Genomic DNA, 24,143 nt, shown 5'->3' with positions numbered 1-24,143 from the left:
CACGTTGACACTAGGAGAGCCAAGTAGACCTGTGTATGTGGAAAGAGTGTGGTGAGGCCTGCACTAGGACGCCTACAGAGCTCACTGCTAACCGCTCTGCAGTGCTCACTGCTAACCGCTCTGCAGAGCTCACTGCTAACCGCTCTGCAGAGCTCACTGCTAACCGCTCTGCAGAGCTCACTGTTAATCGCTCTGCAGAGCTCACTGCTAACCGCTCTGCAGAGCTCACTGCTAACCGCTCTGCAGTGCTCACTGCTAACTGCTCTGCAGCTCCTCTACCTCACTCTCTGAGAGGAAGCCAGAGCAGAGACAGTCCTCTAGGGATGGTCAGGAAGTCTCCCGGAGAAAACAGAGAGGCTAGAGCTATGGTGGGTGGGTTTGTGGGTGTGACAATGTCAAGATACTAGACACTCCAGCTTCTCTAAGTCACTCCGGGTTTTCCACCACACTCGTGAAAAGAAATCCCCTTCATCGAACTGGCAATCAAAAGCAGAAATACACCCTAATAGGAACCAGAAGATGAAGAAGACAGTCACTATTTCTTACACAAGGTGAGTGGAACCTTCCCTAGGTTACTTGGTCCACGTAGGAGTGTCAGGGCGACTAGTCATCCTATTTTACGAGCAGTGCCAATGCTAAAATTAGGAGTGACACACGCAAACCCACAGTTATCTCCCATTTTCACAGCTCTCTCACAACGGCCAAAACTTAAGCTTCATTTTTTAAAAACATCTTCTTTGATTTTTTGTTCATTATTAACCTTATTGTATTAGTAAAAGAAAAAAGATATATAGACTTCATCTAGAATAAAATATACAGTTTTTAAATTAAAAAAAATTATTTCAAGAAAAAGTATGTAACTCTTGCTACTGCGCATATTAAGAGCGACCCTGAAGTCACATGCAAGATGTAAAGTTTGTGTGCTGGACTTGGTGGCATGTGCTCCTGTATCCACAGCTGTGTCGTCACCAAGTGGAAATAACTGGAAGCAAGGAAGTATGACTCTACAAACTGTTTGCTATTGCAATTCCAGGACTACGCTTTGAAAGGAAAGTAGGAAGTCCAATCCTACTAAACAGGGGTATCTAGATAAACCGATAAAGCATCTTTTTCTTGATGATTTCTTCAAAAGGCAAGGAAGGTTAGCAATACACTTGAGGAATAGTATCAAATATACAAACTCTTTTCAGACAGCATCCCTTTCTCTTGGAGCAGGGCACACAAGATGTACAGGTAATAAACAGTTATACATCAGAAGGTCGGATATTTGGTACAAGTAATTCCAGGCCAGCTAAATAATGCAGTCACAGGCACCAGAAGAACATGTTACAAGCACTGAAGACACTACAATCAAAATGAACAAGTCCTCTCGATGAAAGAATTTGGCAGGTATTTACAGTTCAGAAGAACAGAACATCAAACTGTAAGGCATGAGATATTTCTTGGCAGAACTCGCTTTGACACCTTCCTTCTGTCCAGTTTGGTACACGGTGGCTGGACATATTCGGGCACTTTTGTCTGTCTTGTGACTAATTGATTTTCATAATAATATTTATTTGCAGCGTAATTTGGTCACCAGGTATGCTATGCTCAGAAAGAGCCACACAATCAGTAAATTGGGGCTCAGAGCTAATAAAGGAATAGAACAAAGGAGGCTGGGGTCTAGCCTTAAGTCTCGGATGGGCACCAGGCCGCTCAAGTTCTTCTGGGTGACTACCTCCCGTGTTCCAATGCTGTGAAAAGGAAAAAGTTGGGAGAAAGGAAAAGAAAAGGGGGCAGGAAAGAAATAAACAAAACAAAACAAAAAGACAGACACATGCGATGGGTTTTACCCAAAAGTATGGGGAGAAAGGAGAACCAAAAGGTAAGATTGAAAAAAAAAATGGAATGAACCACAACAGAAAGAAAAATAAAATGCAGAGAAGGGTGTGAACGAAAGACCAAAATAAAAGCAGCACAGTTACAGGAAAAAAAGGAGAGAAAGAGAAGTGAAAAATAAGAAAGAAATACTGTAGTCTACCAAAATTAACACATGTAGCTGAAAGATGGTTTTCATGTTCACCCTCTCTCATGGCCACGCACAGCTCCATGCCGCCCGTCATGCCCCACATGCTGCGACGGGCATTTCTGAGAAGCAAGCTGAACATGAAGAACCATGGGGTTTGACCTTCTCACAGATGCCTAGGTGACGGGGAGTACAGCGGTGGGTACGAAGCTGATTCTTGATCAACCACACAGACAAAACTCATTTACCTGGGTGTCAATCCAGGGCAGCGTCCTCCCCGACCTGCCTCAAGTCTCAGTTTGAGTGGTGGAGGGGTGTAGCGATCTTGTCTCCACCTCTGTAAGACACTGTTCTAGATGATTCCTCAAAATGGAGTCAACCAAATTCACATTGGAAATTTTGGATTTTTCTTCCCTTATTTTAATCCTAAAGGAAAAGTATTCTGGAGGCTGAGTGTAGTTCAGTGATAACTATGCTAGAGGACACTAGGTCCTGGGATCAAGACCCAGTACCAAGAACGTGAAGGGCACTCTGACGGTATCCAGAACCACATGACTGAGGACCAACATTCTTCCTAGCTAGGAAACAGCCACACTAACCCGGACTCTGGTCTCAGGGCATGGCAGGCACTCTGAAAGAACAGATGGGTAGGCAGGGGCTCAAGACACCTCTTGCAGCTGTGTTCTGCCTGGCTTTCTGCAAGCCCTAAGCTCAGGATTGGCTCTGTTGAAACGGGCTTTTCTGACAGGGGACACTGTGCAAGCTGGCAAGCACTGACGGACGATTACAGTGTCTGCCAGGGTTGCCCGGTGGGTCACTGTGGCTGTCCAGGAGGACTTCAGTTCCTAACATGGGATAGAAGGCCACCTCTACCTGTGCCATTATCCTCAGCCCCAGCCAGACGGGTGCTGGGCTCAGCCCACATGCCTTACAGGAATTGAGTATGTGAATCTAGACCCAACCTCACGTTCCTATACACTGGGGACTTGAAATGGGTCCTGGTACAAGAATTCATCTTGCACCACTACAGATCAATTATTATTGTTATTATTTCCATGCGCATATGTGCCTGTGTGTGTGCGTATGTGCACACACCTCCAAGAGTCAGCACGTCAGCTCTGTTCCCACCTGTACATTCTACTCTCTCATCTGACAAGACATAGTGAGAAAGCAAGAGAGCCAAATGCACCATCTACCCAATGATACTGCTGGGATCCACCGCTGCCTTCGTTAGGGTTCTCGGTGTGCTGCCGTGCTTGTTGCCACTGTAGCCACAGGGCTTGCAGATAACTAACAGAAGTGTCTTCACCACATGTGTGAATCCAGAAACAGAAGTTGGGTGCAACTGTGTCACCAGAGAACAAAGGCCTGAGGCGAGGACCCAGGGCATTCAGGGTCGGCAGAGGGCAGTGGCGAGCACCGTCTCTATGCTGAGGCTAGTGGGACAGGCAGAGGCTTTGTTTTGTATTAATGGCTGTGGAAAATAATCATTCAACTAAAGTATGCCTGCTGTAGAGATTTCAGATCCTAGGAAATGCTGTGGTCACAGAGAGGGAGTGGGTTGAATGAGGCAGAGAAAGAGAGCAGGGAATAAGCCCATTTCCTAGGAAGAAGGTCATTCCTTGCTCACGGTCATGGGGTCCATAAACAGTACATAAAACAACCCTAAGGGCCTCTGAGCAGACAATGGTGACAGGAATGACACTCCAGGACATTGAGCAAGTGCAACTTACTAACCTGTATTCAAACTGCTAGAGATCTACAAAGACGTGGGACTATTAACCTAAGGAATGACGTGTCAAATGTGATGTTACAGTCTAACTATGACGTGTTCCTCCACCAAAGGGTAATGTATTAAAGGAGGCTTGGGTCCCAGTACAAGCAGTGCTCAAAAGATGGTAATCTATGAAGTGGCTGGCAAGGGCTCGGCCTTCATCAGTAAACTAATAGTCTGGGAGGCGGTAACTGTAGAAGATGGGGCCTGGTTGGAGGGTGTAGGACAGTAGAGTATGTGTCTTTAAAATCTTTTAAATTACATTCATTGTGCATGTGCCAGGCGCATGAGGTGGGGGGCACATATGACTGGCAGGAGTTGGTTCTCACCATGTAGGTCCCAGTGATCAACTCAGGTTCTTTACCCACTGAGCCATCTCAACAGCCCTTACGTTTGCTGAGATAGTTTCATACATTTATATAACCCCCTCCCTCTTCCTGAAGGAACCCCTCTCGACAAGTCTCACCCTTCCTTCCATACCTCCTTTGTGTGTGGCTCACTGAGTTTAGTTAGAGCTTCTGACCAAAACATGGATGGGAGCTTGTTTACTGGAGCAAGGGCAAAGATATGTGTCTTTATAAAAGGTACATCTTGTCCCAGTCTCTGTCACTCTAGGTTCTGCTAACTGTCAAGTGAGCAACCGTGTGCTGCCATGCCCTTCTGCTAGGATACTCTGCCTTACCACAGTGCAGAAACAAACTTGCTAAACCTCTCCAACTATGAGCCAAAGCCTCCTCCCTTCTGCTCCTTTCTCAGGTGTGCTGTCACTGCAATGGGACACTGACCAATACATGTTTGTTACTGGAGAAGTGGGGTACTATGACTATACTGGATCATCAGACTCAGAAGCCTTTGGAACTGGCTTGCAGGAGGAACTCAGAAGAGTCTGGAGAAACAGCCTATAAATGCTTAGGATGCTGTAAGCAGAGTTCAATGGGTAAATCAGAGGTTCAAATGTCCATTATGTCAAACAAAATGGAGACAGTAAAGGCTTTGTTCACGAGGTTTCTTTCAGATGGGAACAGACTCAACTGGAAGCCAGACTAGAGGCCATCCATATTACATTCTGGCAAAGAATTTCTCTATATTTTGTCCTTGTCCCGTAGACGGTATAAATAATCTCTCTATATTTTGTCCTTGTCCCGTGGACGGTATAAATAATCTGTCAGAAGGAGTCACAGCAGCCCATTATTCAAGCTGGTGCATGGGTGTTGCTGGCCAGATTAATGGTAAGAACTGGGAACAAAAAGCAGAGCTAAAAGGTTTGAAAACTTTCAGATTTTCCCAGAATGAGGCACAGATAAAGCTGGCTAAAGAACTTGTGGCTGCTAAACAGATTAGAACTCACCTGATGAAGATATGGGTCCCAAAAGTGGGCCCCACTGAGAGGTAACTGGGACCTGAGGACTCTGCTTTTACCAATAGATTAATCTATTGATAGAGACATAGTTTATTGCATTATTATTGGGATATAGTGGGGGGCACAATTGGAGGTAGCCCCTAGGACACTGGTGCCAACCTTTGCTGTCTGGGTCATCCTCAATTCCTCAGTGGTAGACCTCTGTGGTTCTCTAAATCAGCCTTTCCCCCTACCGCACAATGGGGCACAGAATAGCTGTTCCCCTCAGAACCAGGATCACATTTGGTATAGACGCTAAAAGGGTACGGAGATTCTGGATACAGACCCGTCGTGACTCCAAGACTCCATTGCTTTTCCATTGTTGAAGACAGAGGCATGGAGTGCTAGGAACATTTACAGAGGGTTTTAAATGAACCTGGAGACAAAACAGGAACGGAATGATGCCATTTATGCTGCTATCAAGAGGCATGAGCTTGGGCATCACTCTGTGCATTGTGAGAAGGTCAAATGGCAGAAACATATAGAAAGGATAAGAGAATTGAACACTTTAAAGAATTTGGTGAGAGGACAAATGATACAGAACATTCAGTAGAAGTGACTGTTGGAAACGAGACTTTAACAGCATTGGTGACTACATCAAAGGAGACAGGAAAACCAGGTTTCTTATCCTTTCTTTTGGTATGCGAGGTAGGGAGCTTCCCAGCAGTGCTTGAAACAAGGCATCCATCAACAGAGGACAATCTGAACTCTGGGTTTCATTCTGCCAACACATCTGCCATCTCAGAATCAGGACATCATTAGGGGGAGGTGGCCAGGGAACACAAACAGCTGTCGCCATGAAACATTCACTGGACAGTCGGCTCAAGAGAGCAAACTCGTCCACTACTAGAAAGGTAGCAGAGCAAAACAGTGCAACCTGCAGACACGGTTCCTTCACTGGCGTTGGGGGTATACAACACACACATACACTATGTAAAAGCAGCTGCCTGCTGGGCAAGCATGGCTCCCATCCTTATTGAACTGTCTGATCCCCAGCCTGCCCACCACTCTCTGGGGTCAGTGCAGTTCTCTTCAAAGAGTGCTGGCTGTCCTCCTGGCCTTCTAAGAGAATACTACCTGAGTTTGACAGGCTCAGTAGTTGGAGCAGTGGTCAAACTCAGGGTTACGGGCTCATCTGCAGTTTACACAGCAAAGGGAGCGCAGGTGGCTGGGTAGGTGCAGCCTGACGGGAGCCCTCACTCACCTGCGCATGCACTCCAGGGCTTGCGTGAAGACCTGCGGGGCCATGCCGTGCTCATGCTGCAGGATCAGGCACTGCTCCAGCGTCACTGACATGGCTGTGCGGTCCTTGGCACTCTTGCAGCTGGTGAATCGGACCCCATTAAGGCGGCGACAGACCTGCCAACAGGAAATGGATTCTTCTAAGGAGAGAAAAGCCAGCAGAAAGGCAACACCCTCAAGGGGAGGCGGCACCCCACAGGTCTGGCAGGAGCACTAGCAGTAACTTCAGGCCTAGTTCTAGCCTGACTGCCTGGCTCCCCAACTCTGTCCTGCTGAGTTGGTATCAGAACCTAAGTTAGCTCCAAACGAGTTCTTGGAGGGCCCTGCCACCTGGGGAGCCTGACTTTATCTCTGACCATCTTGCACCCCCATCCTCAGGGGAACTGTCCCTTGTATATGCTCTCAAGGGACATTTCTTCTAGAGACTTTTTTGTTTTGCAACTAACCCTTACCAGCTATCCCTTCTAAGTCATGCCTGTGCCTTCTTGGCACATCTGGTCCAAGGAATGAGGACCCAGGATAATCCAACCAGGGGACACATGCCACTCACAGGTCCTCCTCGGGCCAGGCAGTGAGGTAGAATGTCATGGGTATGGCATTAGTCCCGGATCTTGGGATTGGTCAGGACATACTTCCGTGGTATGAGTGGCGGGAGAGTAGGAAACTGTTCGGATACCCCAGCTTTTAGTGGAGACCTAGAGTTCTGTGACTCAAGTTCTGAGGAAATACCGGCTGCGCAGGTGCTTGGGGCAGTGAGGAGGTCTGAGCGGCAGTGCAGAGTAAGAATTCTATAAGGGCCAGGTGGTGGTGGCGCACGCCTTTAATCCTAGCACTTGGGAGGCAGAGGCAGGCGGATCTCTGTGAGTTGGGGCCAGTCTGGTCTATAAAGTAAGTTCCAGGACAGCCAGGGCAGTTACACAGAGAAACCCTGTACCAAAAAACCAAAACCAAAACCGAAAAAAGGAAGAAAAAAAATTCTATTAGGAGCTTTGAGAGGTAGCCACAGACTCCCTATGAACCTCACAAAGTGACTGTTCAGGCTTCTTAAGAGGACAACACATGAGACCCCATGTCTCTTGTGGAAATGCAGGCAGCCGATCAGAATGAACTCCTGGTCAACGATGCTCAATGTCTTCCAGCATCCCTGAACCTATGCAGAGACTGTTCCTTGTGTCCTGTGGTTGGAGGGATCTGCGCTCTCTTCCCTGGCTGGGGTTTTGACCTGCCTGTCTTTGCTAAGGCAGCTGTTGGAAGGGCACCGGAACTCTTCTGCACCATGACAAGTACCTCAGCAGCTTGCCAAAGGATGTCCACATTCTTATTCTTGCGTGCATGGACGTTCTGTCCTAGAAACCGCAGCAGCTCTGGCAGGCAGGTCTGACTCCGAGATCGAGGTAGACCTGGAAGAGAAGAGGAGTCCATGGCAGAGGGAATCCACTCAAAGATACTTTTGCTGAGGAAGTATTTTCCTGCTTCACAGCAGGTATGGGAGGAAGGTGACTACGGATTTGAATGTGGCTAGCAGGATGCTGATCCTTGAATTTCCTCCACGGCTATTAGTGCCACCATCAAAGGGCAGTGACCTTTATCTTTTGTTGGCTTTCCCAAGAGACAGGAGAACGGGATGCCAAAGGAACTATAATTTTCTAAGCCTCTTGCCCCTCTAAGGGGCAAGGTGAGCAAGAGGTGAGGGTGAGCTGCCTGGTTTCCAAACCCACATCAGGAATGCAGGGTCTTGACTAGGGAGTGGACAGAACCCTTGGGAGAGTCAAGTGCAGCCTCCTATGAGGGACCACAACTCACACTTGAAGGAAGAATTTTTGAACGGACCAGGGATCCCTAACCCCACTAATCCTAACAACAACCTTCTTCCACTATGGAAGTTTCCAGGCCTTTGCAGGACCTCTTGAGCCCCCATGTCATGTTGCTTCACCCAAGAAACCTGGGACAAAAAAAAAAAAAAATCAAAGACAAGGCAACCATTTCTGAAGGTATTATGAAGGGTACTGGAGAATTTTATGTCAACCTGACACCGGCTACAGTTGTTTTGGAAGAGAGAACCGCAATTGAGAAAATGCCTCTGCCAGACTGGCCTGTGGCAAGTCCGTGATGCACTGCCTTACTGATAATTGATGTTGATGTGGGAGACCCACACCATGATTTCACCCCGGCCAGTGGTCCTGAATTCTATAAGAAAGCAGGGTGAGCAAGTCATGGGAACAGTCGGCTCCTCCTCCATGGCCTCTGTGTCACTTCCTGTCTCCAGGTTCCTGCCTCGAGGGCCTATCCTAACTTCCTTTGATGGTGGACTATGATGTGGAAGTGTAAGCTGAAACCCCTTTTTCCAAAGCTGTGTTTTGGTCATATTGTTTTACCACAGCAACAGAACCCCTGACTAAGACACTATGAAAGGATCCACATGCTAAGGCCAATATGCTTAAAGTTCTCTAACTGTTGGCTTCAGGGCTTCAGTAAGAACCTTGCAGTGTGCCTCCTCCCCTGACCATGCCATATGGGTAGGAGGTGAGGGTCACAGAGAAAACAATGTTTCAGGGGACACCCTTGCCTTCCTGGGGCTGCCTGAAGCCTGTGTCCCCTCCTCCAGTCTAACCAGCACACTAGGGAGCCCAAGCAGAGGCAGCTTTTTCCTGTTTCCCAAATGAGCACCACCAAATGAATTCCAATGTCTTCTCCTGGGTCCTTCTTAACTGACTACGAATACAGGTTTCAGGCAACCTTTCCTTTCCCTGGACACACAGACTAACGCTGACGTCTTATGGTTCACAGCAGTGCACATGGGACAGCGTGCAGGGCCCTGGCCTGGCGTCTGGCTCATCAGAGCTGCTGATGCTCTCACACTGCTGTCTCTCATCGCTTCTCAAGTCTAGGATCCCTCTCACCTTCTAACAGAATGTGAGGGAAGCCTGCTTACATCCCCAGTCAATACACCGCTCCTTTTCAGACCCATCCCACACACAAGAGAAACCAAACTTATCTCCAGTCAAGGATGGTGTCTGTATGCTCTGTGTGGTACCCAAAGAGGCAGGGCCTGTCTCACTGGGGATAAACATGGCAAAGGCTCAGTGGGTTTACTGGGATGCTGAGCAGCGCCGGACTTCTTCCTGAGTTCTGTGGCTGCCTGAACCCTCTCTGACATGTCCTCACATGGAGAACAGAGAACCATACATGAGTACATCATGGAATTCCACTGCTCTGGGGGACTAGGACAGGGTCATGCTGCCCATAAACACTCATATGAGGTGTCTTTTCTGCTTCTTGCTTTACATGCCAGGGACAGAAACTCACAGACAGCTCATGCAGAACCCCTGGACTGCCTCCAAGAACCCCCGGTGTGTGCTCCAGCAGATGCACACAGTCTTCTACAGCAAGTACCAGTGAGAAGCAGAACATGGTGGCAGAAAATGCTACACCATACACAGCAGAAGAGTATCAACTGCAGAAGGGGGAAGCAGGGGCTGCAGCCTGGGGAAGCTTTCCTGGTGGGACTCAAGCCAGATGAACGGGACACCATGTACATATGTGAGGGTGGAGAAAGAACAGCTCAAATCTATCCATGTAGGCTCTGTGCACACACATGGACGTCACACTGCTGCAGTAGAATGCACTAGGCAGCATCCACATCAGAGAGCAGAGGGCTGGAGCGCAAGCGTCCAAAATGAAGAAGACAGCACAAGCAATGGAGAACATGGTACGAGTGAAGGGATACTCACAGTCCTCCGGCAAAACCTCCTTGAACTGCTCAAAGTAGGAATTTAACCGCACCAAACTCTCTACGTTGATGACTTCTTGTAAGGATGTGTCTCCAAACCTTGGAGAGAACCAGACATCAGCAGAAGGGCCAAGCCATCTTCCTCTAACAAACTGAAAGCTACAAAAAATCTATGAGGATTGATTCTCCCAAGCAGAAAACCTGCAAGTCCAAACCCCAAGTCTCTCTCTCCTTCCTGAGGATGAAGCCATCCCTACAGCACTGGGGACAGATTTCCCAAGCAGAAGCTACTGTAACTCACTACAGGAACGCCTAAGAGTGATGTGCCTAAGAGGACACTGGTGCAGCGTCCGCGCTTGCTGCAGTGTGGTAAGAAGTCTCCCCAAGCAAGTTCACATGTGGAAGGCTTGGGCTCTGGGCGCCAGTGAGAGGGACTGGATCCCCACGACTCACTGCTGAGTTCCCAGGAAATGCTTCATTAGGAGCTGGGGCCTACTTGGAGGAAGCAGACACTGGGCACGTCTTGGAAGGGTCAGCCTTGTCTTCTGACCCTTCCTGTCTCAGGCACACGGGCTGAGCTACTCCACCCACCATATGAGCTCTACTCCATGATCTCCAGTCTTGCCATGCACAGGCTGAGGAGCAATGGAACCAGCAACCACAGCCTGAGGCTTCTGAAATCATAAGCCAAAATAAATCTTTACTTCTTTAGTTTTAAATCTTTTTAATAGGTATTTTGTCACAGCAACAAAAAGCGGCCAAAAGCATGAGGCTCAGAGACTGGAAGGTCCATTGAGTGTCATAGGCTCTCAGCTTACAGTCCTCATGTCTTTCTGCCTCAAAGGCACCCAAGAAAGGGGACAACAGTGGGCGAGCCAGGAATAAGGAGATTATGCTGGATCTGAAGTCACCCTCTGCTGTGTGAATGCTAACTGCCCCTCTGGGCTGGGCTGCGGCCTTTGCTCATTCCTCATCAAATGGGTTTGACCTATGCCCACTACATGTTGTAAGAATAACTATATCAAATACACGAGGTTAGTAATGGATGCTACCTGCAAGGAAGGTGGTGAATAGTTAAAAGGGGGAGGGGGAAGGGCCCTGCAGTTGTGCAATCTGAGACCTGGGCCCTGAGCGCAGTCCACCACCCCCCTGCTCTATGCCATACCAGCATTAGCCTCAGACAGTTCACCCTGGTGTCTAGTAGGCATCTGCCCCTTGGGGAAGGAGGCATCTTTCCATTCTGTTCAGTCTCCCTTCATCTCAGAAGCAAAACAAACTTACAAATGTGCTGCTGGAGCAAGCAAACAAACCAAGCCAAAGCTGCCCCCCTTCTACTCCACCCAACATGCGCATTCCCCTCCTCTACCCGCTCTTCTCACTGCTCCTAGACTTGTCCCAGTCCTCTCCAGAAACTGCCTAACAGCAGCTGCATGCAGGGAACATCATTCTCTCTCCTGGGACATCTTCAGCTGTAGCTCCCACAAAAGGCCCACTCTCCTCAAACTGTATTATTCCAGCTCTTGGCTTGGGAGAGCTCCGTTTCCTATTCTGGTGCTTCAACCTGGGCCCAGGCACCATCTGCTCGAAACACAGCCTTCCCCAGTGTCCTGCTCAGAGGAGGCACCAACCCACTTGTCTAATCTAGAAGGCTAGGGCCTCAGTCTACTGATTCCCCATGCTTCTTACATCATTCTCCAGCTGGTCCCTTCTCAGAACACTACACCTTGCTCTACCTAGTCAGATCCATGGCATTGCCCTGTGGTCCAGTCTCTTCAGCAACAATCTCATGTTTCACTTGACTCCTTTCTACCCATGGACAGCAATATGACCTAATTAGCATGCACATCTGATCATGCCCTGTTCTACTAAAAGTTGTACAACATCTCCCAGAAACCACTGTGTATTTTTTCCCAAGTTGAGGTGAGCCCACACCCACAGCTCCACGGACACTAAACACCCAGCTGCAAAGGCACCAGGAGAATGGCACACACCTCTCAGCCAGTGTCTGTTGCTCATTGATGCCCACGTTGAAGAGGACTGGCTGCACCCGCAGCAGCATGCCACTCTGGATCTCTCGGGGCAGGGAGTCAAAGAGTGGTCCTGGCAGAGGGATTCGCACATTAAAGCCATCACTAGAAAAGAGAGGAAAAGTAGGGGTGAGGTCAGGACACTGAGAGTAGGGTATAGACCCACAGCATACTCCAGAGCCTTGGGAGAGACTCTGGCCAGTGTGGCTCATGTGCCCACTCACACCCTTAAAGAGAAATTACGAAATTGACATGAGCAGGGGGAAGGCTGTATGTCATGTTTTAAAAGAGTAAAATACAATACAATACAATACAATAAAAGCAAAGCACAAGGCAGACTGTGTCCTGTGTCCTGAGACAAACACAAATGAACAACCACACTGCTGCTGACTGTAGTATTTAAAACATGATTGTTTACCGGTTTCCTGTGATGACTGGCAGCATGTCATTTGATGTATTCGAAGTGGCCTGGGTGACTTTAAAGGTCACATTCCTCAAGTCCATGATTCCAAGGCTCATGTCCTCCAACATGGCCAACTCCTCACCTGAGAAGAGTTGAAAAGAGAGAAGGGTGATGCCAAGGCCTGCTACTCTCCCAGGACAGTTGTTGGCAGAGGGTTAAGGGCATGAATGGGAGGCACTCTCTGAGCCCCGTTCCCCTGACACAGTGCTCTGTGAGAGAATCCGCTACTGACCACCTAACAACATTGCAAACATAGCTGGAGGGCTGGGCTCCATCCTTCTCAAACTTTTTGTGCATGGAACCTCAAAAAGCCATGCCAACTCTTCAAGGATGAGGAGAGAAACTAAAACAGCTTTGTTGTGGCCAATTTGTCCACCACCCATGGCTGGATACCCCATCAAAACCCATAATCTGATGAGACTGAATGTATTCAGGGTGGTATGGCTGTAGAAGAAGAAGAATGCAAATAGATCCATATTCATCACTCTGCACAAAACTCAAGTCCAAGTGGATCACAGACCCCAACATAAAACCAGATACACTGAACCTGGTAGAAGAGAAAATGGGGAATAGTCTTGAATGCAGTGTCACAGGAACAAGGAAGGCTCAAGGGAGGGACACATGGATCTCCCTGAGGAGAAACAGAAGAAATGTCTAAGGTGCTCTAGGGGCAGGTAGGGACAAGAAGAGAAGGGATCAGTTAGGGGAGGATGGAGCGAGAGAGTTCTAGGAGAGACAACTGGAATTGGGAATTTTGCAGACAAGGTAGACACCTAGTGCAGTAGAAACTCCCTGGAATCTGTAAGTGTGACCCTAGCTAAGACTCCAAGATATGGGGGATATGGTGTCTGAAGATGGATATGCCCATCTCCTAAGACCAGGAAAGACTTCCAGTGCAGGGACTGGAGCACCAACCCAGCCACAAAATCTTTGACCGACAAATTTGTCTACAAGATGTACTGGGTGGTGCAGAAATTGTGGGAGTGATCAACCAATGACTGGTCCAGCTTGAGACCCATGCCATAGGAGGAAGCCTATATCTGACACTGTCTGGAAGGCCAGGACCCAGAGGCTGGATGACCCAGAGACCTAGGATAGAACCAAACTCAACTGGAAAAAAAAAACAAAAACACTATGACCAACAACAATAAAATGATTCTTTAATAGATTGATGCCGAGCCCAATTGTCATCAGAGAGGCTTCATACAGCAATTGATGGAAACAGATGCAGAGACCCACAGCCAAACATTAGGTGGAGCTCAGGGAATCCCATGGCAAAGGGGGAGGAGCCAGAGGGGTCAAGGATACCACAAGAACACAGATCACAGAATCAACCAAACAGGGCCCATAGGGGCCCACAGAGACTGAACCAACAACCAGGGAGCCTGTATGGGTCTGCCTAGTTCCTCTGCATTTATGCTATGGTTGTGTAGTTTGGTCTTCTTGTAGAACTCCCAACAGTGGGAGCAGAAGCTATCCCTGACTCTTTTGCCTGTTTTTGGAACCCTTTTCCTCCTACTGAGTTGATCCATCCAGACTAAATATGTGGGGGAGTGGCCTACTCTTACTGCAACCTGATTTGTCATATTTGGTTGATATCCCTGGGAGGCCTGCCCTTTTTTGAAGTGAAATGGAGAAGTGAATTGGGAGGAGAGAGAAGGAAGTGGGAAGGAACCATGAGAAAAGGAAGAAGGGCAAATTTCGGGGTTAATATAAGAAAAAAGAAATAGCAATAATAATAAAAACCCCTATAATCCCAAAATGAAAAAAATACTTTTTTCACATAGTCCATTTTCATCTTCTTGGAAGAAATAAATGGAAAGCATGTCTGGGAGAAGGAGTCTCCCTAAAAGGCAATTTGGAATCAGCTTTTAAATTTCTGTCCACCCCTTCCCCTTGACCCAGCGACTCTTCTCAGCTAGAGAAAGGAGCTCATGGAATTACAAATGTCTTCAGTGTACAGGCATCACTGCACCAGAGAGCAGTGATGGGAGCAATTCAGAAGAAACCCAGATTATCATCCATGCTCACTAGAAAGACCCTCAAGATATTTTTAACATCACCTCTGCAATCCAAGAGGTATATAGAACTGCAGGATTATCACCTGGTTCTTTGTTATCTATCCTGGTGACGTTTGGGCTTATTTAACATTTGGAAAGAAGAGGTAGAGGCACAAATGGAACCACCTTTGTGGCCCTGGGCCAAGCTGGGGCCTCACCATAGGTGCTCAGGAGGCTTTCGAACTGGGCCAGAAGTCCGATGGTATAGAGCTGCCGCAGGAAGCCATCGTCGTGCAGGCAGTTCCTCAGCTTGATGATAAAGCCGCAGATGAGGGCTGTCAGCTGTGGGGAGGCATAGGAATGGTGTGTACAACAGGCATTCTTACCCCAAGCAGAAGCTAGCACATGCCCTGGTCCCTTTGTTTCCGTTGCTCCAGGAACATCAGCAGCATCTCTTACCCCTCAGGGAAGGGCTAGAGGCTGGGACCACAGTAATCAAAGGCTATGGAGAGGGTGCTAAACACCATAATCTTGCAGCACCTGTCAAAGGTGGGCTTGGTTTGGGCTCGGCTTCCAACATGACCTACTTGGGGGTGTTCCTGAACTGAAACTTTCTGGAAGCTTAGAATCAATTCCCCATAGGGAAAGGGCTATCTATTCAGACCCACACGAACCCTGGAAAGAAGAGTGAATGTAGCTGCCTAGTTCAAACAGGCTTCCCAGCATCAGTGGGGGAAGTACAGAGCAACAGCCCCCTACCAAGCTACTGACAGCATTAGTTCCATTACTGGCATCTTTGAACTCGGGAGAGTCATCTCACCTCTTCACTGAATGGTAACTGAAACCTTTAGATGGAGCCCTGTGACAAGCCACAGAACTTGAGTGCCTTCCCTTTCAACTGCACTGACGAGCACCCATGTGGCCCTCGGTCACATCCCTTGGAGAGAAAAAGAAGGCGACAAAGAGGCCTTTGCCATTGCCTCTTGGCGCTGGGCTCTCCTGTCAGAGCTAGCTCTTCAGTAAGTTGTCTCCTTCCTGTGCCGCTCTACTACCTGAACATAAAAGCAACAGGTTGGGGAAAACAAGGCCACCTGTGATTTCCACAAGTAAAGGTGGAAGGGCAGGGGGCCTGAGTCTGTTTTCTCTATGGCAGAAGGTGCCCGTGACCTCCCTTATTTCCTCTGGGGCTTACAGTTTGGCAGAAGACGACGTCACGGCGGTACTGCAGGCTCAGGTACGAGGCAATGGTGGGGGCACTGTCCTGCATGAGCAGGAAGACCATGGCCTTCTTGGCTTTGTCGCTCATCATGGCCACACAGTCTGTGAGGGTGGTCAGCAGGGGGTAAAGGGCCTCACTCCACTCACCTGCGCACGAGTGACGGGCGTGTTAGAATTCAAAAGAAAGGCTTCCAGGAGGTCATGTCAAGTAGCAAGCTCCCTACTCCTACCCATCCTCTCTCGCCCCCTCTCTACCTTCTCAGCCTACCTGCCCCACCACTGCTACTCTGGTGTCATCCACATATGCCAGACACCCCTTCCTCAACAGGCAAGACTATGGTAGTTGAGGAAAACAAGAAAAGAAGCTTCCGCAGGTCATGACATGGCCGCAATCAGATTCTGTGTGCAAGAAGAGCCAATCTCCTTCCACAGCATGGGGTTCTTCTATTCCACAAGGAATGCCCACAGACAGGGGCATGGAATGGCCCTTCTCACAGCCAAGTGCCAACTCTGCTCCTGCCACTCCTCTGTACCCCTGTTCTTCAACCCCCACGTCCCTGCTTGACGTCAACTATTTCCAGCTTAGTTTTCTTTCAGAAATGTAAGGGGACTCTGACCCTGCACCAAAACAGCCTTTTATAAATAGAACCTCGGAGGGGAAGAGCAAGGCTAGCGGCAGTTTTGGGGCTGCCTTTGTTTCCTTCCTTTTTGGAAGACATCAAAAAGACGTGTCGCATCCAAAAACAGGCATCAGCACGTCCCTAGTGGGTGAAGCAGCACTCCAAACCAGCGGTAGCCCCAGTCTTTCACACACACTGGAGAAGGGAGACCTGCCCTGTTCATTCACCATCTGGCTAGCACTTTAACTCCAAGAATGTGTGGAGGAACTTGCCCACACCCAGTGACAGGCCAGTGTGGACTAAGTACACAGAATAGTCCAGGGTTGGAAGTAATCTAAATGGATATGCACACTGCATGTGGACAGGGTTATGTCTGTAATGGAAAAAAAAAGCTTAAATTTAGCAGAAAGGTCTTAGCAAATATGACACAGTGACAAAGAACACTGGACTGAGAAGTGGAAAATATGAGTCCCAGGCCTGGCTGCGGAGCAGTGGGAACACAGGCAAGGCCCTGGACCCCTCAGCCATGTGAATACCTTTTTGGGAAATAAGAGAGAAGCACTACATAGACTCCCAGACCTCATTCTCCCTCTGAACTCCTCACACACCAAGTTCCAGTTTCTGGTTTCTCTGAAGAAGTCTGTCAACAGTCTGTCAAAAATGGCCAATGAAAACCAGGGAGTAGAGCAAGACACTTGAGAACAGTAGTCAGTAAAAATCTTCTTCATAAGCCAGGTATGGTAGGGCATGCCTATAATCCCAGGGCCTGGGAGGCTGAGGCAGGAGGATGACAAGTTCAAGGCTAGCCTAGACTATATACTAATATCCAACCTCAAAAAACAAAACAACAATAAACAAGCTCCCTCTGTCCCCCAAATATTGCTCTTCAGCAAGAATTGAAATGCTTAGATCAAATGCAGTTATTTTTACTTTGCTTTTCCAATTCTTATACATAGACAATTCATAAGATAACCATGGTCATTTTAACCTGAAAATAATCAAAGCATTAAGTTGTTTTAACTAAGCCAAGTTTCCCCATATGAATTTTTCACTTTAATCATTTTTTTTTCAGAAATGAAACTCATATAAGAATGACTGATCTGCTAAACTAGAAAAGGTACAGAAGGAATGGCTAAAGGGCAGTACAATACTTGTCTTGGAAAACGGGTGACATTAAACTGCAAGGGGGTGAGTGTGACATCTTGGCAGATGGTATCCGACAAGCTTGGGTGGCTGAGGTCAGTAAGGCCACCAGCCACCATTTCCAGCGTTTCTGATGGCCTTCTCATCATACCCACACAGAGGCTAAGAACCCTTCTAAGAACAGACACCTGTATGGCCGACTCTCAAGCCATTATCTGCAGCAGCCAGCTCGCTTCTGCCAAGGAGACAGCAGGAGCTAGGGGGTAGTAGGTGTTTTGAGTATGAATAGAAACTCACAATTTAAAAAGATCCCAAGCCAAAATGATTTAAATGGCAGCACATGGTATCTACCCAGCCCTGTCAAATAAAAATGGCTGGGATGTTGAAGTTGGTAAAGAGTTTTCAACATGCTACCTCAAAACTAAAGACAATAGTTTACTACTTATTATTATTATTTCTTTAAAATCAGGTCAAGTAAGCAATGTCCCAAGTGCTGCGGATGTTCTGCTTCTGGGGACGGGGTAAACTCCTTAGCTACCTGCTAACCTGTGACGCATGCTTGCTGCCTCGACAGTCCATGTCCCATACCACTTTGGATAACGTCAAGGGCTCTTCCAATCCACAGTCTGCTTTTGTTTTTTGTTTGTAAATTAACTAACTCATCAGTATGAACAGGGAATGAGAGACAGTGTATGTGTGTCTGTATGTTTGTGACTTTATGTAATGTAGTATATGCATGTGTGTGCTCATATGTAGGTGTGAACCCATAGATGCACGTGTGAAGACTAGATGTTGATGTCTAGTGTGCGCGTCTGTCACTCCCATCTTACTTTTTGAGATAGGGCCTCTCAGTGAACCTGATGCTCACCAACCGGCTAACCTCCTGGCCAGCCAGCCAGCTCTGGCTTGCTGTCTCCACCTCCCTCCCCAGTGCTGGGATTACTGGTATGCTCTGCCGCTCCTGGCTTTTCACTTGGGTGCTGGGGACTCTGAAGTCAGATCCTCATGAGTACACAGCAAGCACTTTCCCCACAAAGCCATCTCTTCAGCCTCTGGATTGTGTGTGTTAAGAGAGACTAAATATACAGTACAGGAGTCCTGGCAGGGAGCCATTTTCATCTACTTAACATCAGCTGTGGAAAAGCCACCAGTGCTTCCCAAGTAGCAGAAGAGTTCTATAAGCCAGACAGACACCAGAGTGGGGAGGAGCCGCTGAGCTCCTGCCATAGGCTCACAGGCCACCCCTTCTGGTCCTCACTGCTGGCCATGGTCCCAGACTTGCAGGCACGTACAGTACAAGGTTAGCTGTGCATCTACTAAGGCTCATGAGCCCAAGGGTTTATCTGATACTGGGATCTAAGACCCACTCAAGGCTAGCGGACGTTTGGGGAGAGAGAACTATAAAAGGAACGGAGAGCAAACTGGGAAGGTGTGACGAGCCCAGCTAGATACTACTTCAGTGAGGCTCTGGGACTGCTGCCAGGTGGCCACAGTAAGTGGACTCACGATGCTGTCAGTGGGCGGAACTGGCTCTATAAATCCTGTGCCCATTGTCTGCTGTGCTCTAGACATAAAGCAGGTGTCTTTCCACCTCACATCTACTCAGAAATAGGAAATCACTGGACAGATCATGCAGATAATTTTTTAGAGTAAAAAATGGTTTGGGCACATGTATATCGTGAGAAAACCACAAGCCAAATACAGGGAGCTCATTAGGAACTAGATCAGGGGTTGGCACACCCTACAATAGAGTCTTTATAGACGGGGAGGGCAACAGAGTCTCTGCTGCACTAACTCAAAACATCAGGTGACAGACAATAAACTATTACAAATGCAGGCTGTGGCCAGGATTTAGTTCAAGACTTTAGTTCACCAACCCGCGCTAGAACCAGGGACATTAGGTTCTCCATAAAAAGGTAGCAGAAAGATTTCATTTTTAGCAGTAATCCTAACCAAAGCCTGGACTGATGTCTGGTGAGAGTTCTAAAGCTGCGTCCAGAAGCTGAGCAGAGGATGCTACGCCACCACATCCCCAGACGATACAAACCATCCAACTGTGCCTTCAGAGCTATGTGCAAAAGCTCAGGTGAATGTACAAGAAATACTCACAAACATGTAGCTTTCTAAACCAGATCACCCACCTCAGGACCCAGTGCACTCAGGGGTAAATCACATGAAAAGGCTTTAGGATGCAGAAGGAAAAACACAATGTGTCTAGCAGCCTGTTTCAGTCCCACTGGTCCCTTACCAAGCCTCATAACAAAGGAAGTCCTAAGGTATTTTCCCAACTATGGGAACACAAAACAATCTTAGATAACTGAGCTACAAGCACTACCTGAATATTTAAAGGACACCAGCAGGAGCCTTGAGCGGAAACCACGTACCTGGACTGGACTCTTCAGGAGGGGGGCTGCAATCTGCACAGAAATGGAGGGTAACAGGGATGATTAAGGAGCAGCACACAGTTCAAACATGAGCAACTCAGTCTCAGAGCTGCTGTATCAGCAGCTTGCAGCAAGGTGGTTAAACATGGAGAAGAGGCCTGGGCTCAGGTGCCTCTTACTCAGTTTCCCAAGGGCATGCCTGCCGCTGTGAGCAGCTGAGCCCTCTCAGTGGTGAACAACGGTGATTCACCAGGGTCAACATCCATGTTGCTAACACTTCAACATACAATGTTCTTCAAGGTGAGTGAACCAACACACACAATGCCACAGATGCCACACTGATGACGGTGCAGTGATGGAGCCCATGTTAGCTTACAACATCAAATGAGACAAACTGACCAAGCAAGTCTGCATGTCAACTCTGGAGCCCACTGCCCTGACTCACTGGGGAATCCAGAGTTCAAGATCTACTGCTGCACTCCAAACTAGTAAGGCCCAATGACAAACCAGTATGCCAAAAAGAACATTATGCCAGTCTTTAAAACCCAATTCAACTAAATGTAAACGTTGTGTGGTTGAAGATGGCTCCAATTAGAAAACTCCTCCACTTAGGCCATCCCTGCGGCTGGGCTGCCCTTCCTCTAGACTGTCCCCCTCCAGCTGGGCTGTCCCTCCATCTGAACTGCCCCTCCATCTGAACTGCCCCTCCATCTGAACTGCCCCTCCATCTGAACCGTCCCTCCAGGTTTTCAAAGAATACCAATTTTGATTCTAATTCTAATTTTGTTGAGTCTTACTGGGATGTACTCATTTCAATTTCACATTTCCCTTCAAAATGGTAAAATTCCTAGTTAAATGGATTTGCCATCTGAGAAAAGAAAGTTTGAAAAGGCATCAAAAGAGTAAAACTGGATTTCATTTTGTGTCTGAACTTCGGTTCAAAAGATGTCTGTGGGAAACCGACATGAGAAGGTTTCAGATCCCCAGAACTAGCCAGGATGAGCTTTAGGGGGTGTTAGGACGGACTGAGTATGGGTCCCTCCTCCGTTGTTGAGAGGGAACAAAAATGTAAGACTTTCTGTAAGTTGAAGAGTTCAGCCTCTTTGGCCAGAACTCATACCCTGAGACCAGCCAGCTAACAGACAGGAACACTCAAGGGTGTAAAAATAATGCGGCCAGAGATTTTTAACCTCTATCTGGCTAATGAGAACATTCCCAAGCCTTGAAAAACTATGTGTTTTTATGTTTGTTTAGTTTTACCACGCCATAACCTCTCCTCCAGGACTGAGTCACGAATGAGGGAGAGAGTCTAGGAGTCTGCTTTATGAATGCCAGTGCTCATCTCAGGTGGGACCACTCTGGCATTTAGTTTACTAGGGGACAATTCCATTTGGTAAACATACCTTCCAGCCCCAGGGGAGAAAGGAGGCTCCTAGCTGGTCTTAGGTCATGGAGTCCTTTGAGATTTGATGACCACGAGGGACTTTCTCCCTATTCACTGGCAAACTTCAGCACGTGCTCTCAGGAGTGCAAGAGTGTATACAGTTCCCAGGCTAACAATTCAGCATGTGATCTTAGGGTTACAAAAGGCTGGGGTGTACACAGCTCCCAGGCTAACAATTCCGCATGTGATCTTAGGGTTACAAGAGGCTGGGGTATACACAGCTCCCAGGCTAACAATTCAGTATGTGATCTTAGGGTTACATGAGGCTAGGGTGTACACAGATCCCGGGTTAACGATTCAATATGTGATCTTAGGGTTATAAAAGGCTGGGGTGTACACAAATCCCAGGTTAACAATTCAGGATGTGATCTTAGGGTTACAAGAGGCTGGGATGTACACAGATCCTGGGTTAACAATTCAGCTGTTGAGAAAATATTTCCACCAGACTGGCCTGTCGACAAGCTCATAAGGTATTTTCTTAATTAGGGACTGATGTGGGAGGGCCCAGTCCACTCTGGGTGGTGCCACTCCTGGGTTGTATAAGAAAGCTGGCTGAGTAAGTCAGCAAGGAGTGTTCCTCCATGGTCTCTGCATGAGTTCCTGCCAAGACTTCCCTGGATGACAGACTAGAAGCTCTAAGCTCAAATAAACCTTTTCTTCCCCAAGTTGCTTTTGGTCATGGTCTTTATTACAGCAATAGAAACCTAACTAGGACAAGAACAGACAAGTGAGACACAAAGACAGACAGCCCGATCACACAACACACTAGCTCCTAGATTTTAAACCATCTAACCATTTTTCTTCTGTATCTGCAGAAATTATTTAAAGTTACAAACAAAATCATATACATTTCTTCTTCAGTCCTGAAGTGGCCTCATTCATACACAGTAGCAGGGGATCTACCACATAACTATATCCCCAGTCCTACAGACAAGTTACGATTAAAGAGAAGTAAGTAATGAACTTTGAGGAAAAAAAAAATAAACAGGAAAATGAGAACAAAACAAACACAAACTAGTTTGATGAATCAGTCCCAGGCTTGGAAAGGTGACAGCTGTAATCCCCTAAGATAGAAAAGTAGATGACGTGGACGCTGCGGAGACAGAGCTTCAAGGAGGACAGTGCCCTAGACACAATGCAGACAGGACGGGAGGCAGAGGACACGCAACGCATGAAGGATGTACGGAGAACTCTGGTAAAAGCGCATGATTCTGCCTTCAATGGCCACTGTCAAGTGAGAATTTCAGAGTCCTCATCACACGAACCCTAGCCCTGCACATCTTGGGTGTCCTTACTGCAGTTTAAAGCTCCCCAAGGAGAGGGAAGAGAAGGCTGAAGCTGGTGTGCAGCCAGGGCTCAGATGACTTGACTCAAGATTTCTTCAGCTCTTACAGAAGAAAAGGTGAGAGGCATGAAAGAGGAGGGACAAGGATCCACTTGTTTGTAGACACATCAGTCCTCAGCCTTCAAGCTTGCCTGAGGGCAGTACTCAATATGCTTTGTGTCCCTTTCTCAAGTGTGCTCTACACTCAAGGTCCCCCTCTAAGAGTGCGGTCAAACAGGTCAGTCTAACTTCCCTGCCATCTGACTGAGTTACAAGACCTTCAGCAACATATTTCTGCTGGATAAGGGTATGCCAGCCAATGAGAAGAGCCTGTGAGGCTGCAAGCACCCCTCATCCACCATCGTTCCTACAAAGCTTACTTTTTTAAAAAAAAAAATCAGTCTATCCATTCCCAACACAACAAAAATAACACCACAGAGACATCTGCATCCAGCCCCCATCAGGTTTTCAGGTTGGCTTATAAACCTGAAAAGACTTTACAGCCATGACACTGTGGCCCAGGAGGGCACAATCTGCCCATGGTGGCGATGCAGATTCAGTGGGCTCCAGCTGCATGGAAAGACAACAGGAACCTCCACCTGCCTATCTGCTGGTGGACTCCCCCTGCACCCTGCATAGCCTGACAGCCTTCCGCTGTAGTCTGCTTGGGGGAGGCGGGCATGGAATCAGAGACACGGACACACAGACGTGATGAGCCACAAGTTGAGGCAGCATGGGAAGCGTGGATGCATACGCACGTGTGCTTGGGTGAGGATGGCATGCAGCAGTGGGCATGGAGGAGGGGCATGTCGAGGAGGGGGCGTCACAGAAGGGGTCCTCCGGTCTGATCCAGTAGGCTTGGCTGTCCCGGTTACCTTTCTTGCTGGCACAGGTGCCTGAACAGGGGAAAACGTCCTCACAGCCCTCCTCATGAAGACGCTCCTTCTGCAGCAGTTTGTCCACCCGCTGGATGATGCACTCCAGGCTCTTGTCCACATTCAGCCACACTTTCTCCTGAAAACCAAGAAGACCGTCTGGGTCAATTTGAGCAACAGAAAAACAAGAACAAAACACAGCCTACCCCCATCTCTCCCCTAGCCCCAGCCTGATGATGTCTAAATCACCATTCAAAACAGATTTGTTTTTCAAAGACAATTTGCCGCCTGTGGTCACTGACTTAAAAGCTTGGCAGACATTGGCTGCCAACTCTACGGAAGACAGACAGCCTTCCAGTCTCGGCCAACAGGCCACAGGCACTAAGAGCTCCTATAGGGCCTCCTTCCACTGCAGGCCGCCTATAATCACCACACACTGAGGTCCCTTTCTGATGGACAGGAGTAGAAACAGCTGGTGGCAGGGGTGGGGGCGTT

General features: G+C 48.0%; 1 protein-coding gene across 12 annotated transcripts in view; it reads right to left on the bottom strand.

The window, feature by feature from the left end:
* The window catches only part of Inpp4a (inositol polyphosphate-4-phosphatase type I A), a 115,466-nt gene that overhangs the window by 5,559 nt on the left and 85,764 nt on the right, over positions 1-24,143 (bottom strand). For 5 of the 12 annotated variants that reach the window (XM_038344283.1, XM_038344284.2, XM_038344285.2 and 2 more), the window contains 9 exons: positions 23,532-23,787; positions 20,006-20,038; positions 15,833-16,005; positions 14,859-14,982; positions 12,596-12,722; positions 12,142-12,282; positions 10,152-10,249; positions 7,708-7,820; positions 6,383-6,537 (listed from right to left, as the gene is read on the bottom strand). In XM_038344283.1, coding sequence (XP_038200211.1) covers positions 6,383-6,537; positions 7,708-7,820; positions 10,152-10,249; positions 12,142-12,282; positions 12,596-12,722; positions 14,859-14,982; positions 15,833-16,005; positions 20,006-20,038; positions 23,532-23,787 — 1,220 coding nt within the window. The remainder of the gene's footprint in view (positions 1-6,382; positions 6,538-7,707; positions 7,821-10,151; positions 10,250-12,141; positions 12,283-12,595; positions 12,723-14,858; positions 14,983-15,832; positions 16,006-20,005; positions 20,039-23,531; positions 23,788-24,143) is intronic. The other 7 variants (XM_038344289.2, XM_038344290.2, XM_038344291.2 and 4 more) reach the window with 3 other exon arrangements.

Source organism: Arvicola amphibius, chromosome 9 (genome assembly GCF_903992535.2).
Source record: "Arvicola amphibius chromosome 9, mArvAmp1.2, whole genome shotgun sequence".
NCBI classification, from domain to species: Eukaryota; Metazoa; Chordata; class Mammalia; order Rodentia; family Cricetidae; genus Arvicola; species Arvicola amphibius.
The sequence above is the reverse complement of the archived record's forward strand: the minus strand, read 5'-3'. Positions and strand labels throughout refer to the sequence as shown.